This window comes from Dendropsophus ebraccatus, chromosome 2, assembly GCF_027789765.1.
Source record: "Dendropsophus ebraccatus isolate aDenEbr1 chromosome 2, aDenEbr1.pat, whole genome shotgun sequence".
Classification (NCBI taxonomy): Eukaryota; Metazoa; Chordata; class Amphibia; order Anura; family Hylidae; genus Dendropsophus; species Dendropsophus ebraccatus.
Window position 1 is genome coordinate 67,746,882 of NC_091455.1, and position 13,133 is coordinate 67,760,014.

Consider the following 13,133-nt stretch of genomic DNA (forward strand, 5'->3'; position numbering starts at 1 on the left):
CAGCCTTGGTCTAGGAGTTGAGACATTTTCTAGCCATACTCCTTCAGACCCATCGCCCACTACCCGGGGCATAGGCTCTGTGCTATGAAACTTTGTAATTGGGTTTATTAGCCGAAAAATGCATTTTTATCATGAAAAAACATGGTTCTCTTATGGAGAGGGGAGGGGTGGAGGGAGATGAGGCACCAGAACAGGACAACAAAGAGTTAAAGGAGAAGTCCGGCCAAAATTAATTTTTGATATGTTGTTACTTATGAAAAGTTATACAAATTTCTAATGTACATTAATTATGGGAAATGCACATATAGAGCTATTTCCCTTAATTTAGTAGATCAGGAAGTGTTAGAAATATCTCTGAAGAAGTGACGTCACGACCCAGGGTGTAATTCCTATGGAGTGTCCAGCAGGGGGCGCTCTCTATATAGAAGTCTATGGGACTTTATTGTTTCTATGGGTTTCTATGTAATGTAATGTAATGTAGTGTACAGTGCTTTATTGAATGAATACATCTATGGAATACTTTGGGGAGCAAGTGTCCTTGCTCCCCAAAGTATTGCATAAATGTATTCATTCAATACACAGTAAGCCCGCCGATCCGCCGCATTTCCGCCGATCCGCCACACGCTGATCCGCCGCATTCCCGCCGATCCGGACCATATACATTGAACTACAGCTCCCATCATCTGCTTCAAGTATGAACAGGTGATGGGAGCTGTAGCTGGGTAATGGATATGACATGCCGCCGGGCGCAGGGGGGAGCCGCTCAGTACACAGGAGCGCTCCCCCCTCCTCCTCCTCCTTCCGGGATAACTTCCGCCTATACCAATGCTGAGTCCCTGCCTGGCCGCCGCTCTCCGCTCTCCCCCCCCATACATACCGGCTCCCGATGCATCCTGGTGTCCGCGCTGATGCTGGGAGCCGGTATATGTGAGCGGAGAGCGGCGGCAAGGCAGGGAGTCAGCATTGGTATAGGCGGAAGTTATCCCGGAAGGAGGAGGAGGAGGGGGGAGCGCTCCTGTGTACTGAGCGGCTCCCCCCTGCGCCCGGCGGCATGTCATATCCATTACCCAGCTACAGCTCCCATCACCTGTTCATACTAGAAGCAGATGATGGGAGCTGTAGTTCAATGTATATGGTCCGGATCGGCGGGAATGCGGCGGATCAACGTGTGGCGGATCGGCGGAAATGCGGCGGATCGGCGGGCTTACTGTGTATTGAATGTATTGAATGAATACATTTATGCAATACTTTGGGGAGCAAGGACACTTGCTCCCCAAAGTATTCCATAGATGTATTCATTCAATAAAGCACTGTACACTACACTACATTACATTACATTACATAGAAACCCATAGAAACAATAAAGTCCCATAGACTTCTATATAGAGAGCGCCCCCTGCTGGACACTCCATAGGAATTACACCCTGGGTCGTGACGTCACTTCTTCAGAGATATTTCTAACACTTCCTGATCTACTAAATTAAGGGAAATAGCAGTATATGTGCATTTCCCATAATTAATGTACATTAGAAATTTGTATAACTTTTCATAAGTAACAACATATCAAAAATTAATTTTGGCCGGACTTCTCCTTTAATTTACAGCTACATCACTGGGCTACCTCCTCTGACAGTCAGCACTGACCTCTGAATACCAGCTTTCACACAGCTGCCACTGTAATCCTTTGTTCTCTGCTGGTGACTAATCTCCCTCCTCCCCTCTCGATAGGTTAGACAGGACTCGACTGATGTAAAAGAGTTGAGATTTCCTGATAGTGAGCAGTGGATGAGAGAGAGGGGGGGGACCTGGGGAAAGTCTTTGTGAATGCAGATAATGGCATATTTATCTAATAAACCCAATTACAAAGTTTCTTAAAATTGCCTGGACTGAAGATTTCTGAAAAAAAAACAAAACACGACAGTGACACTTTTTTAATGAGGAACAATTTGCTGTCCCAAACAGATGGCTTCTGCTGTTGTGCTAATTCATCTAACACCCTACCATCGCAGAAATCCTCATCACATATATGACAGCCTTTCAAATCCTTCACCAGTGTAGATTAAAAAGAAAGAGAATCTCTGCTCGGAATGGACCAGTGACTATTGGAATGGATGCAGCACAATGTTTGTATTTCATTTAAAGCTCCATTTACTTCAATGAAACTGAGTTTCAAAACCCCACCCAAGCTGGAGACAACAGTAGGGGGAAAGTGGCCATGTTTTTGCAGCGCTGGATAACCCCTTTAAAGAGAGCTCGTCATAAAGACGTGTGGAGACTTACAGACCATTGCTGCTCCACTGAGATTTCTGGGAAGAAAGGATGTGCAAAATAGCTCTCACACCTTTTGACCCACGTCGATAGACCTCTCATTAGCCAGCCAACACCCTGCTCTGCACTGATGAGGGGCAAAAACCCCGAAATAGCTATCTGCAGATGGGAAATCTTTCCTTTTAGAGAGAGTTTGGCTTGGCATAAAATCCCCAGTCAATGTTTTAAGGCTCTTTGACTGAGCAAGACTTGACTTGAAGGGACATCTCTTTGCTTAAGAGGTGTGAGAGCTATTTTGCATATCCTTTCTATCCATTTAAAGGAAACCCATCATGTTGAAAGTGCAGACCTTGGTGGCATGTTATAGAACATGAGTAGCTGATTATACATGTAAAACAAGAAGTGCCCCACTCCATAGAGCAAGACAAACCAGAGAGACAATGAGCAAGGGGTCCTGGGTGAGGATATCCCCTCATCTACTACAGTCCTGTTACTCAAAACGATTAGCACCATGTGTCCCCTAGGGGCCACCCAGATGATCTAAATATCGCTCCTTATGTGCCCCCTTACCCGCATGCTCGAGGTTCGCTCATCTCTAGATAGTACAATAAAAGGACTTCTATACTGCTTATACTAAATACGTTATGCAGGCAATGCATTTAAGCAATCTCTTCCTCAGGTGACCTACAAGCAGCAATCCTGCATATAGCTAATTTTCCTGCTGTTTTACGTTGATTGTTGTCTGTATTTGTATAAAGTTGCATACAAAGATGTCAGTCACTTATAAGGACCGCCCAGTGGACTCCTAAGCTGAGAATAGAGGTTTAGGTGAATAAATTGCCAGTTCTGCTGAGTCTTTTAGCACATATATAACAGCATATCAATCTGCGCAGCTTCTCCTGCCCTATAACCTGCTGCTTTTTCAGCCAGTCAGTCTATTATGGGGAGTTCACAGGCAGCAGATCTGTTGCAGAAATGTAAAATCTCTTTGTATGGGGTAATGTCACAGGTAAGCACATTAGTTTCTGCAGGACACCTTCAGGTATGGGAAATGTATGCAGCAAATCTGCCACGTGTGAATGCACTTTTGCCCACACTGTCTGTGTCTCTGCCGTAAAATTACGGGCAAAACAATGCTGTGTGTGACATCTTTGGTCTGTTACACATGAACAATAGAGAAGTGAATCTTGAGCATGCTCTGGTCCATCCTAACTCTAGTATGAGACCTTTGGCTACCGGTGGCTGCAGAAGTTGAATGCAGCCATAACCTTACAAATGGCATCCACCTTGGTCAGCCCCCCGGTAGTCGAATGCCGCACTCTTGGGTTCGCTCATTTCTAGTAAATCAAAATCCTGACAGACCCCATTAAAGAGTCATCGGGGATCTGTCAAGGCTCTGTCTCAGCCATTCAGAGCAGTCATAGCTATTACTGACAGGGAATGGGACATCTATATTTGTGTATATATAGAGAGACCTCTCAGTCAGGGCCAGCAGGGTGGGAACAAGCTGCCAGCGACCGCCCAGATGGCTCCCAGTTCTCAGGCTTCCTGCACTCTATAAAATCACATTGATGGATTATTGCTTGGGCTGAGAGCCTCAGAGGCAGGGAATGATGTAACTGATGACCGTCTGTACAGCGCTGCCACATGTGTTGGTATTATATCTGGAATTTCTCTGGAATATATATAATCGTTCCTGTGGAGTGTCTAAGAAATGGTAGTCATGCTGTGACTTTCTGGGTCTTTTATGGGCCTAGGGCAGTCATGACAGTAGGATACTGGGCAGCATTCCCTCTCCCATTGTCTTCCCAGTCCTACACACAGTATATTCTCGTTGGAGAGGCCATTCTGCATGATCTGCACCCTTGGTCTCTGACCGGGCCTTCACCCTTTTTGCAGAACTAGAACACCTAGCGCTCGGTATACAGCTGCACAAGGCAGATCTTTGGCTTCGTACACGGCCTGTAACCATGACAACATGAAGTGTCTCCCACATGCCATGCTGAAAATAGCTGCTTCTCATTCCCGTCCTGAGCTGCATGGCTGTCGTCCCATATTGTCACTGCATTAACCCTTTAGCTCTCCTGTGGTGCCCTAGCGTCGGTGCCCGGCTCCCCCCGTGCCCTTTCAGCGGCAGCAGAGTGACTCTATCTATCTTGGCAGGGCCGTGCTTCTGATGTAATGGCTTATCTCCTCCCAAAATACATTGGCACTTTTCTTTCCTTGACTCCAGGAGGCTTATCGGTGACAGGAATACTTCACTATTACATGGACTGTTTTATCAGGGGCAGAACGGGCTGGGTGCTAGATACTCTCTTCCCATGACTGAAGTGTCTTAAGGAGTTAAATGGCTGGCTTATAGGGTCCGCTTGCCAAGAACAGTAAGCCATCTCTGGAGACTTGTATGGGTTTATTAATAACATAATGGGAATTGCATGAGTTACATCTGGATGGATTTTCTTACATTGTGTCCTGCAAGCAGACACCGCAGTAGTGAGAAGTGAGCATGGAAGTCATCTGCTAATACCGGGTCATTGTGTGCTGTAGGGTTGTGTCTTCTTGGTTTGTGTGGAAGCTTTCTGCCTCTTCAGCTTCAAAGTACTTGTGCCTAGACTGTGCTTAAAAATGGGGGGGAAATGTGTACGGTAACTTCTCTTGGAACTGTGGGCGGTTCTGTGGCCCTTGGTGCCGCAATCCACCCACTCTTTCCATACCTATGCAGGTGGTATGAATATTCGTAAGGAGGGGCGAGCAGGTCAGCTGGTGCACTGAGGGCTGTAGTCCCCCCCCCCCCCCCCCACACACACACAGACATAAAACCTCGTAATTGGCATCATTAAGAATTCGAGGAAAAAATAGAATTCAGGGAAACTGCACTGTGGGCCAATGTAATTATACTACCTTTTCAGTAGTGTCCCCGGCCCTATGGGAACATGACAGGTTAGGGTCTTCAAACCTGCCGTTAGCTTCCCTTTAAGGCCAGTTTCACACGTTCTGCATCGCAGCAGATTTCACGCTGCAAGATTCACTGCAAAATCTGCTGTAATACTCTGTGCTGTTAGCCACGACCTACTTAAAGAGGTGCTCCAGCAAAAATCTTTTTCCCAGTAATTGAAACATACTACAAAGTTATAACTTTGTTATATGCTTCAATCACCTATCTGCCCCCCTTCCCTATCTTCTTTTCCCCCCTCAATCCCCCACCAGGAAGGGAAGTAAGCTCATTCTTATGTGATGACTGTTGACCCCAGGCTGCTCTGTGGTAGCCATATTGTGACAATGACATTATCAAGAGAGGGTGGGTCTGAGCCCTGTTAGGCGAGCCTCCTTTTGGCAGATGACTCGGGTTGCTAAGCACTGATAGATGTTTACAGTTTGTTCAGCCAAACAGTTTGAGTCAGTTAGACCTCACAGGAGACACAATGCATCATGGGAAAGCCCAAGCCAGGAAGTGAAGAAAAAATGAAGACACCAACTGGAGCTTCAGAGACCTGCAAACAGCGGGAAATTCAAACCGAGACAGACTCAGGAGGGATGGTAAATGTAAAAACTGTATTCGTCTGTTGCAGTGTCAGCAGACGAATACATTACCTGCCTGTGCTCCTGGCTGCTTTTTGACCCCATGTCATCCTACCTAGCCAATCGATGGCTGCAGCAAGACAGCACACTGATTGGCTGAGCCTGGCAGCAGTAAGTTAAGTAGGCAGGGCCTACATTCTCTCAGCGGAATAAAAGTCCGCTCTGGAAATGTAGACTCATAGGAAATGACAGGACATAGCATCGCAGTGGAATTCGTAGCATGAAATCCACTGTGATGTGGTATGTGAGCACTAAAAGAATAACCCACTCTGCCTAGCTTGAATGCTTGCTTTCCTTCCGCTTCGATAAGGGGTGTGGCTTTAAAAGCAACAATGGGCTCTAAGATTGTGACCCTGAATATTGATGATTGATGTAAGGTAAACCAGCCAATAGGTGGTGTAAAAATGTCTAACTTCTAGCAAGATACTAGTCATACGATGTGAGTCACTGTGATGCATCTTCAGACTGTCTCATCTAAGTATTAGACAAGATTAGGCCATGTAGTGCTACATTTGAACTGTTGAAAATTAAGTGTGGAGATGCTGGCAAGCTTCCCCATCAATAAGGCTGCATTCACACGTTCCGTGCTCCTAACAGAACACTGACGTAGAATGCCTGTAACAGAGTCATCCTCCTCGCTCACAGGCAGCATCTCTGGTGTGATGCTGGGAGTGGGGCAACTGTAAAGGCAGCCTAAGAGGTGGTCACTGGGTATTGGGGGGGGGGGGGGCGGGTTCCAACAACTGGAACCTTTAGCAGCAGCAGCAGTTAAATGGTTAAGTGGGTTTGCCACTCTGACGGGGGGGGGGGGGGGGGGGGGGGGGGGGGGGGGGGGGGGGGGGGGGGACCTTGTGGGAGGGACAAATACCTGGGCGTTCCTGTGTTGTAATGTTGGTGCATTTTCATACCTTTTTTGATGAAACATCCTTTTAAATGTATGGATGACATATGGAGAAATATTTTGATTTCATAACAGGATATGAAATCACAGGATGTGTGGTTGGTAGATGAGAAGTTATGAACTTTACAGCTTGTGTGCAGGTTGCAGTGTTCAGAGGTTACCACCAAGTGTCAGAGAATGTATCTGTGCCACGACTGCGCTTCAAATCGTGACATTTCACGTCCATATGTGCAGGAAGCTTATGTAATATGAAATTTAAAAAAATCTGTCAGCTAGTTTTCTCTCATTGAGTTTATATATGCCTGGGATTTCTTGATTTATTTATTTTTTTATTTTATTTTTTTAAAGATCACTCTGCCTCACTTTTTCCCTATGGTGGACTCTCCCTTTAAAGTGTCACTGTCGTGAATTTTTTTTTTTTTGCAGAAATCAATAGTCCAGGCGATTTTTAAGAAACTTTGTAATTGGGTTTATTATCCGAAAAATGCATTTTTATCATGAAAAAGCAGTTTGAAGCTCTCCCCCCTGTCTTCATTGTTCTCCTATGGAGAGAGCTAAAGAAAAGACCAAAACAGGACAACAAAGAGTTAATCTACAAATCCCTCACGGGATATCTCCTGTGACAGTCACCAGTGACCTGTCTGAGCTCGGATTACAGCTGTCACCCAGCTCCGTGCCTGTAATCCTCTGTTATCTGCTTTCTGCTGCCGGCTAACTCCCTCCTTCCTCCTCCCCCCTCCCCTCTCCCTAGAACAGACAGGGTACGACTCCTGCAACAAGTCACAATTTTCAGATTTTTCAGAGTGGATGAAAAAGAGGAAGGAGGGGGGGACCTGGGAAAAGGTTTTTTACATGCAGATTTGGCTAATAAACCCAATTACAAAGTTTCTTAAAATCGCCTGGACTATTGATTTCTGCAAAAAAAAAAAAAAAAAATACGACAGTGACTCTTTAAAATGTCTAAAATACTGCTTTAAAGGGCCTCTATACTTTACACTGCAGCTGTTCTAATATGTAAAGTTTAATTGTGCTGCAACTTCTTTGACCTTCTATTTACAATCGCTTTATACTGTAAAATACATTTGCCCAAAAAGAATTGTCCCTGGCTGTAACAACCAATCAGATTCCAGCTTCTAGGTTTGAAAATACTATAAAAGTAACATGTTGCTTTGTGTGTCTGTTATAGTTACGTCAGCATTTTTGGTCCGACTGAACCAGGGATTTACATGTTGGAGACTTCTGGGTAGTCCGGTCTCTCACCTTTGTAGGTATTGTAGAAATGTCCTGCCCTAGGCTGCAGAGCACTCAGAGGCGTATATCCTCTCACATGTCTGCCTGTCATATAATATGACAGGACTTTCCTGTAGCTGAATCAGCACAATTGCTGCAAGTCCGTTCATGGAGAAGATCCTACAATTTGAGGATCTGCTCGATTTACTATAATCGGACCAATTACACCTATGGAACTCTTTGAAGTCTGCAGTCAGCAATAGGTTGTGCTTCAGAAGCCATGGAAAGTGTGTTACGGTAATCACATGTCTGTACTGCCCAGTCTATATCATGGAACAAATGGTGGATTGGTTTCCCGTACTGCAGACATTTTATTATGTGATACAGTGGTCCTAGGTGAGCTGGATACAACAGAGCATTGGCTGTTTGCCAGTGTGGCTCCTTATGTAGAAGGTACAGCAAAACAGATAAGTGAGGAGTCCTAAGGGGCAGATATTTATTCCCAGTAGGGCAGTCATTGAGTATAGCACAGTGTGGTTCATTGAAAGAAAGGTGTGTCAACCTTTTTGTGTTTTTTTTTTTTTTTTTTTTTTATTCTTACATTTTTTTAAAAGAAGAATCAATACAAGAAAAAAAAAATCCTGTAAAAGTACAATTGTACAAACATAACATAAGTAGCAGTGTTAGAGACAGTACAACTCCACAAGACGTTACCACATATTCAAAAATATGCAACATGGAGCATTCCTTGAGACAGAACCTCATAATGTTAAATTGTCACTCTGTAGCATCACGGCAGTAAAAGTGACTCTGGTTGGGTTTCAGCCATTTTCCTTGCATGGATTTCTATAGTCCATTGGGTCACAGTCATATGCACTTGTCAGTCACAACGTGGCCCTGTTCACTTTCTTTAGCTGACACAACTATCATTGGCCGTGTGTCCTGTGTTGCCAAAGTCTCTCAATAGTCATGGTCTTACCTAGTGAGCTGCTTTAGGAACTGGAGGGACCACTTGTAACTAGCAAGTCCTTATCCACAATTCCCGACTGTGTAAGGCAGGGATGGGGAACCATTGGCCTTCAGCTGTTCCAAAAATACAATCCCCATCATACCTGAACAGCAGAAACCAAAGCTTTAGCTGTCCAGGTATGATGGGAATTATAGTTTTGCAACAGCTGGAGGCCAATGGTTCTCCATGCCAGATGTGAACACTAGCTCTGCAGGATCAGGGAGTGAAAGGTTGTGGTGTGTTTTTTTTTTTTTTTTTTTTTAAATGTAGATATTTTTAACATCCTAAAGTGTTGCTTGTCAGGAAGAAAAATCCCTGGTGACCATAGTATTCCCTGTATGTAATGGCGGCTCAGGGGCTGCATGCTATGTAGATCCTTGTGAATAACTTCTTTATGTGCTTCCTATTGGCTTCTTCAGCTGGTCACATTATTATAGTCGTCACCAGAAAAGTCCTGGTAGAACTCTAGGTCTTCAGTGTATATTTTTCTCATGGTTGATGGCAAAGCTTTGGAAGAATGAGAAGGAAACTGTTGGCAGAGCCGAGTGTAAGGTGTTGTCCTAGTCAGTCATGTATATAAAAATATAATGGAGGTACTAAGGTGTAGTTCTCCTTTTGAAGCTTGTGACCAGCAGGAGGTACTTCCCATGACTGATAAGACAGACCTGCTCACGGAACATAAACCATTTTGCAAAGCTTTGTTCATCGATGACCACTGACAGTCTAGTCCTATTTTTCTCTAATTTATACTCCGCTTTCTTTGAACACCAGCCCCATTGGCTGTTCAGTGGGGCTGGTTCTATGCAGGTGGCTCCATTCTCTGTATAGTGGCCATAGCTGGTTACTGCAGCTCAAGTTGAACCAACTGCTTCTTGCCCCATACAGCTGAGCAGCTGATGGAGGTATTGTAGCCTATCCTGGTAACAGCGTTGATACTGTTAGCGTGATTTGTAAATTTATTTTAGACATTTTACAGGAGGAATAACTGAGATACAGCATAATGTATAGAGATTAGAAGGCTTGAGAAGATCTGTTCAGTAGCTTTATTAAAAGTATGGCTAGTACAACCACAGTCGCCAGTATCGGCAGAATTGGTACAGAATCCCTTTAACTGAATAAGAGCTACTTGCTGGCTTATGCTTTTTCTTTTTAGACCTGAAAACCTCACAATATGGAATGTGAAGAATTGTATATATTGCTTTGGAAAGCTTCCCAGTATTCACAGTTATAAATGAATCAACCGGTTATAGGGATTAAGTGGAATGCTACTAAAACTACAAAGTCCTAAATTGATAAAATATGTGGAATTAACCAACACTTGGTAAAATATTTATAGGACACAAAACCATGTTTCTAGAGACACCCAGACATTTATTGGTTTAGAGAGGTAAGGCCCCCGTTCACACTGTGGCTGTTTCAGCCTATGCACAGGGCAGGTTTTGTCAACTCCCTTGCTTTAAACATATAAGATATAAAGACTCGTGTTAGCGGCTGTGTAACTTCTGTATATTTTTGGAAGATTCAGGATCAATTGGTTGCCTTTATTCAGCCTTGAAAACATTACTTTTAAAGGGAACTTGTCACCACTCTTATGCTGCTGAATCATCATGGTGGTCCCCAGTGGCATTTGCCTACCCCACCAGCCTTAATAGTTAAAGCTCTTCTAGAGAGTTGTCAGTCAGGGCTGGTGGGGTGGGAAGAAGCTACCAGGGATCAGCCTGAAGACCTGTGGTTTGGGCAGCATAAAAGTGAACACTGATTCCCTTTACGTACACAGCCAAGGTACCAAGATGTTGGTTCTTATGGATGGCAGTAGTTGTATACCATGTGTAGTATGGGTATTCAGACAGCTCTGGTCTACCCACAGCCCCTATTGTTTGGGCATTTCCAAAATCCCCTAAAACTGGGCACTTTCTGGTGAAAGAAAAAAAAGAGCGATTTTGTCATTTAAAGGGGTTGTCCAGCGTAAGAGTCCATTTACACAGAAAGATTATCTGACAAATAATCTGCCAAAGATTTGAAGCCAAAGCCAGGAATGGATCTGAAAGGAGTAGAAATCTCAGGCCTTTAAGACCGGATCTCTGTTTATAGTCTGTTTCTGGCTTTAGCTTCAAATCTTTGGCAGATAATCTGTCAGATAACCTTTTTTGTGTAAATGGACCCTTAGAAAAACATGGCCACTTTCTTCCAGATGAGAAATAGATGGTTGATCTCGAGGAGACCAGCCAAACGAAAACACTGCTGACTGCCGGTTAAAGCGCTCAATGCAGTGAAATCCTAGGTGCATTGCTCCCTTGGAAACATGAATATGCAAAAGAAGAGTCAGTGGAGCCTCATGTAAGAATCTCGAAACACAGGGCTAGCCAGATATCCCTCCCGGTTTTTCCCTTGTCATTACATTGACTTATAGGGCCACTTGATATGGTGGTTTTGGTCTTTTCCCTACAGTAGCCACCCCTTGGCTGGGTCCTTCCCAGAGGAATATCTGGCTTGTCCTATGTTTCGAGACTGTCAAATAAGGCTGCACAGCCTCCTCCTTTTTTTTTTTTTTTTTTTTTTTTTGGCCCTTTCTTCCAGAGGCAGCCCTACTCTTGTCTCCAGTTTTGGTGTACGTTTTTCAACTCAGTTCCATTGAAGTGAATGAAGCTTAATAGCAAACTACACCTGAACTGGAGACAAGAGTTGTATTTCCTTTGGATGAAAGTGGTCCATGTTTTTCTAAAGCTGCATAAACACTTAAGAAACCACATTTCGAGAATGCATAAAACTGGACTGTTCCAGAGGCTTGGTAATCCCCCATGTGTCTGCATTGTTATGACAACCTATGGGCCTTGGTTACAACCTACAAAGATGGGCCAGACATGCTCAGTTCATCTGTGATCTCCACTGAGCCTGAAAGCTATAGGGATTGTGGGAAAGTGAACTGTGACCCTGCTGTTGCCATGCAACTGTGCAGACAGAGGAAACCAGGAAGTTGTTAAATCCCTGGGGTAGAAAAAATAGTGATGTTACTTCACTAATAACGTCACATTGGTTCTCCTTTACGTATATGTGTGATATACATCTGATTCTGTCAGTTTTCTTTCATGGCACAACCCCTTTAACACATTACCATCACTTTGTAATAATTGTTGACATGTCATCAGACCTATGAAGATAATGATCACTGTGGGTCTCGCTGCTGAGAGACGCTGCGATCCGGAGATACAGCTGGGGCAGAGAGAGATCAATCGCACTGAGACTGATTATGATGGGTCATCTACTTAAGATCTTCCCTCTCCTGGACACTCCACCATTCAGTTATGATCTTGCTTTGGCGGCTCCTCACAGTTTGTGGCGCTGTGGCTCACATACGATATGTGTGCGTCAGCACTGTAAAACTTTCTCTTCACTGAACGGGCTGGTATTTGTTCCTTGCGGCTATCAATAAGAAGTTCTGGAAGAGAACTCTAACTTCGGTCAATAAAGAAAACTATTCCATTCCTATATGACTATTGCTCTCCTTGGATAATGCTTTTGCTTAATAGATTTTGAACCATCTTCTGAACTTTGTGACTATTGCACTGCTCCTGTAGTAGTCTGGTCTTCTAGCTTCGCCACATAGCTCACATAGCTCTTTACTTGTGGGTGCCTGCTTTGGAATCTTATACACTGGATGCCAGCGACAATATACAAAGCTTTTCCATATACTTTTCACATTTAGCACAGGTCTCTTTAATACCATTCTCCAGATTTGCAAATTCCAAGGAGAATTGAATAGTTGGTAATTGTTACCATGTGTTCTTCTACGTAGAAACACAGTAGCGGCACTCTCCCATAGGTAAAATTGCTTTATTTCTTAGGCAAGAACATAGGACAAACAGTGCGATCCACAGGAAAAGCTACGAATCGTTTCGCGCTACACGCGCATCAACTGTTGATGCGCGTGTAGCGCGAAACGATTCGTAGCTTTTCCTGTGGATCGCACTGTTTGTCCTATGTTCTTGCCTAAGAAATAAAGCAATTTTACCTATGGGAGAGTGCCGCTACTGTGTTTCTACGTAGAAGATATTTATCATGTATCCGGCAGAGCACCACCCGATGGTATAACAGCGGTTCCAGCTTCAGTACACAGCCCGGGCTTGCCTGATATTTGACTGGTGTGCC

At 44.2% G+C, this 13,133-nt stretch overlaps 1 protein-coding gene across 2 annotated transcripts in view; it reads left to right on the top strand.

Moving 5' to 3' along the window:
* Positions 1 to 13,133, top strand: part of ROCK1 (Rho associated coiled-coil containing protein kinase 1) — an 87,167-nt gene that overhangs the window by 13,762 nt on the left and 60,272 nt on the right. Inside the window, exon 1 of one of the 2 annotated variants that reach the window (XM_069957717.1) lies at positions 5,732 to 5,805. The exons of the other annotated variant lie outside the window; for it this stretch is intronic. Coding sequence (XP_069813818.1) covers positions 5,803 to 5,805 — 3 coding nt within the window. The 5' untranslated portion in view covers positions 5,732 to 5,802. Of the gene's footprint in view, positions 1 to 5,731; positions 5,806 to 13,133 lie in introns of those variants that run through there. 2 annotated transcript variants of the gene reach the window in all.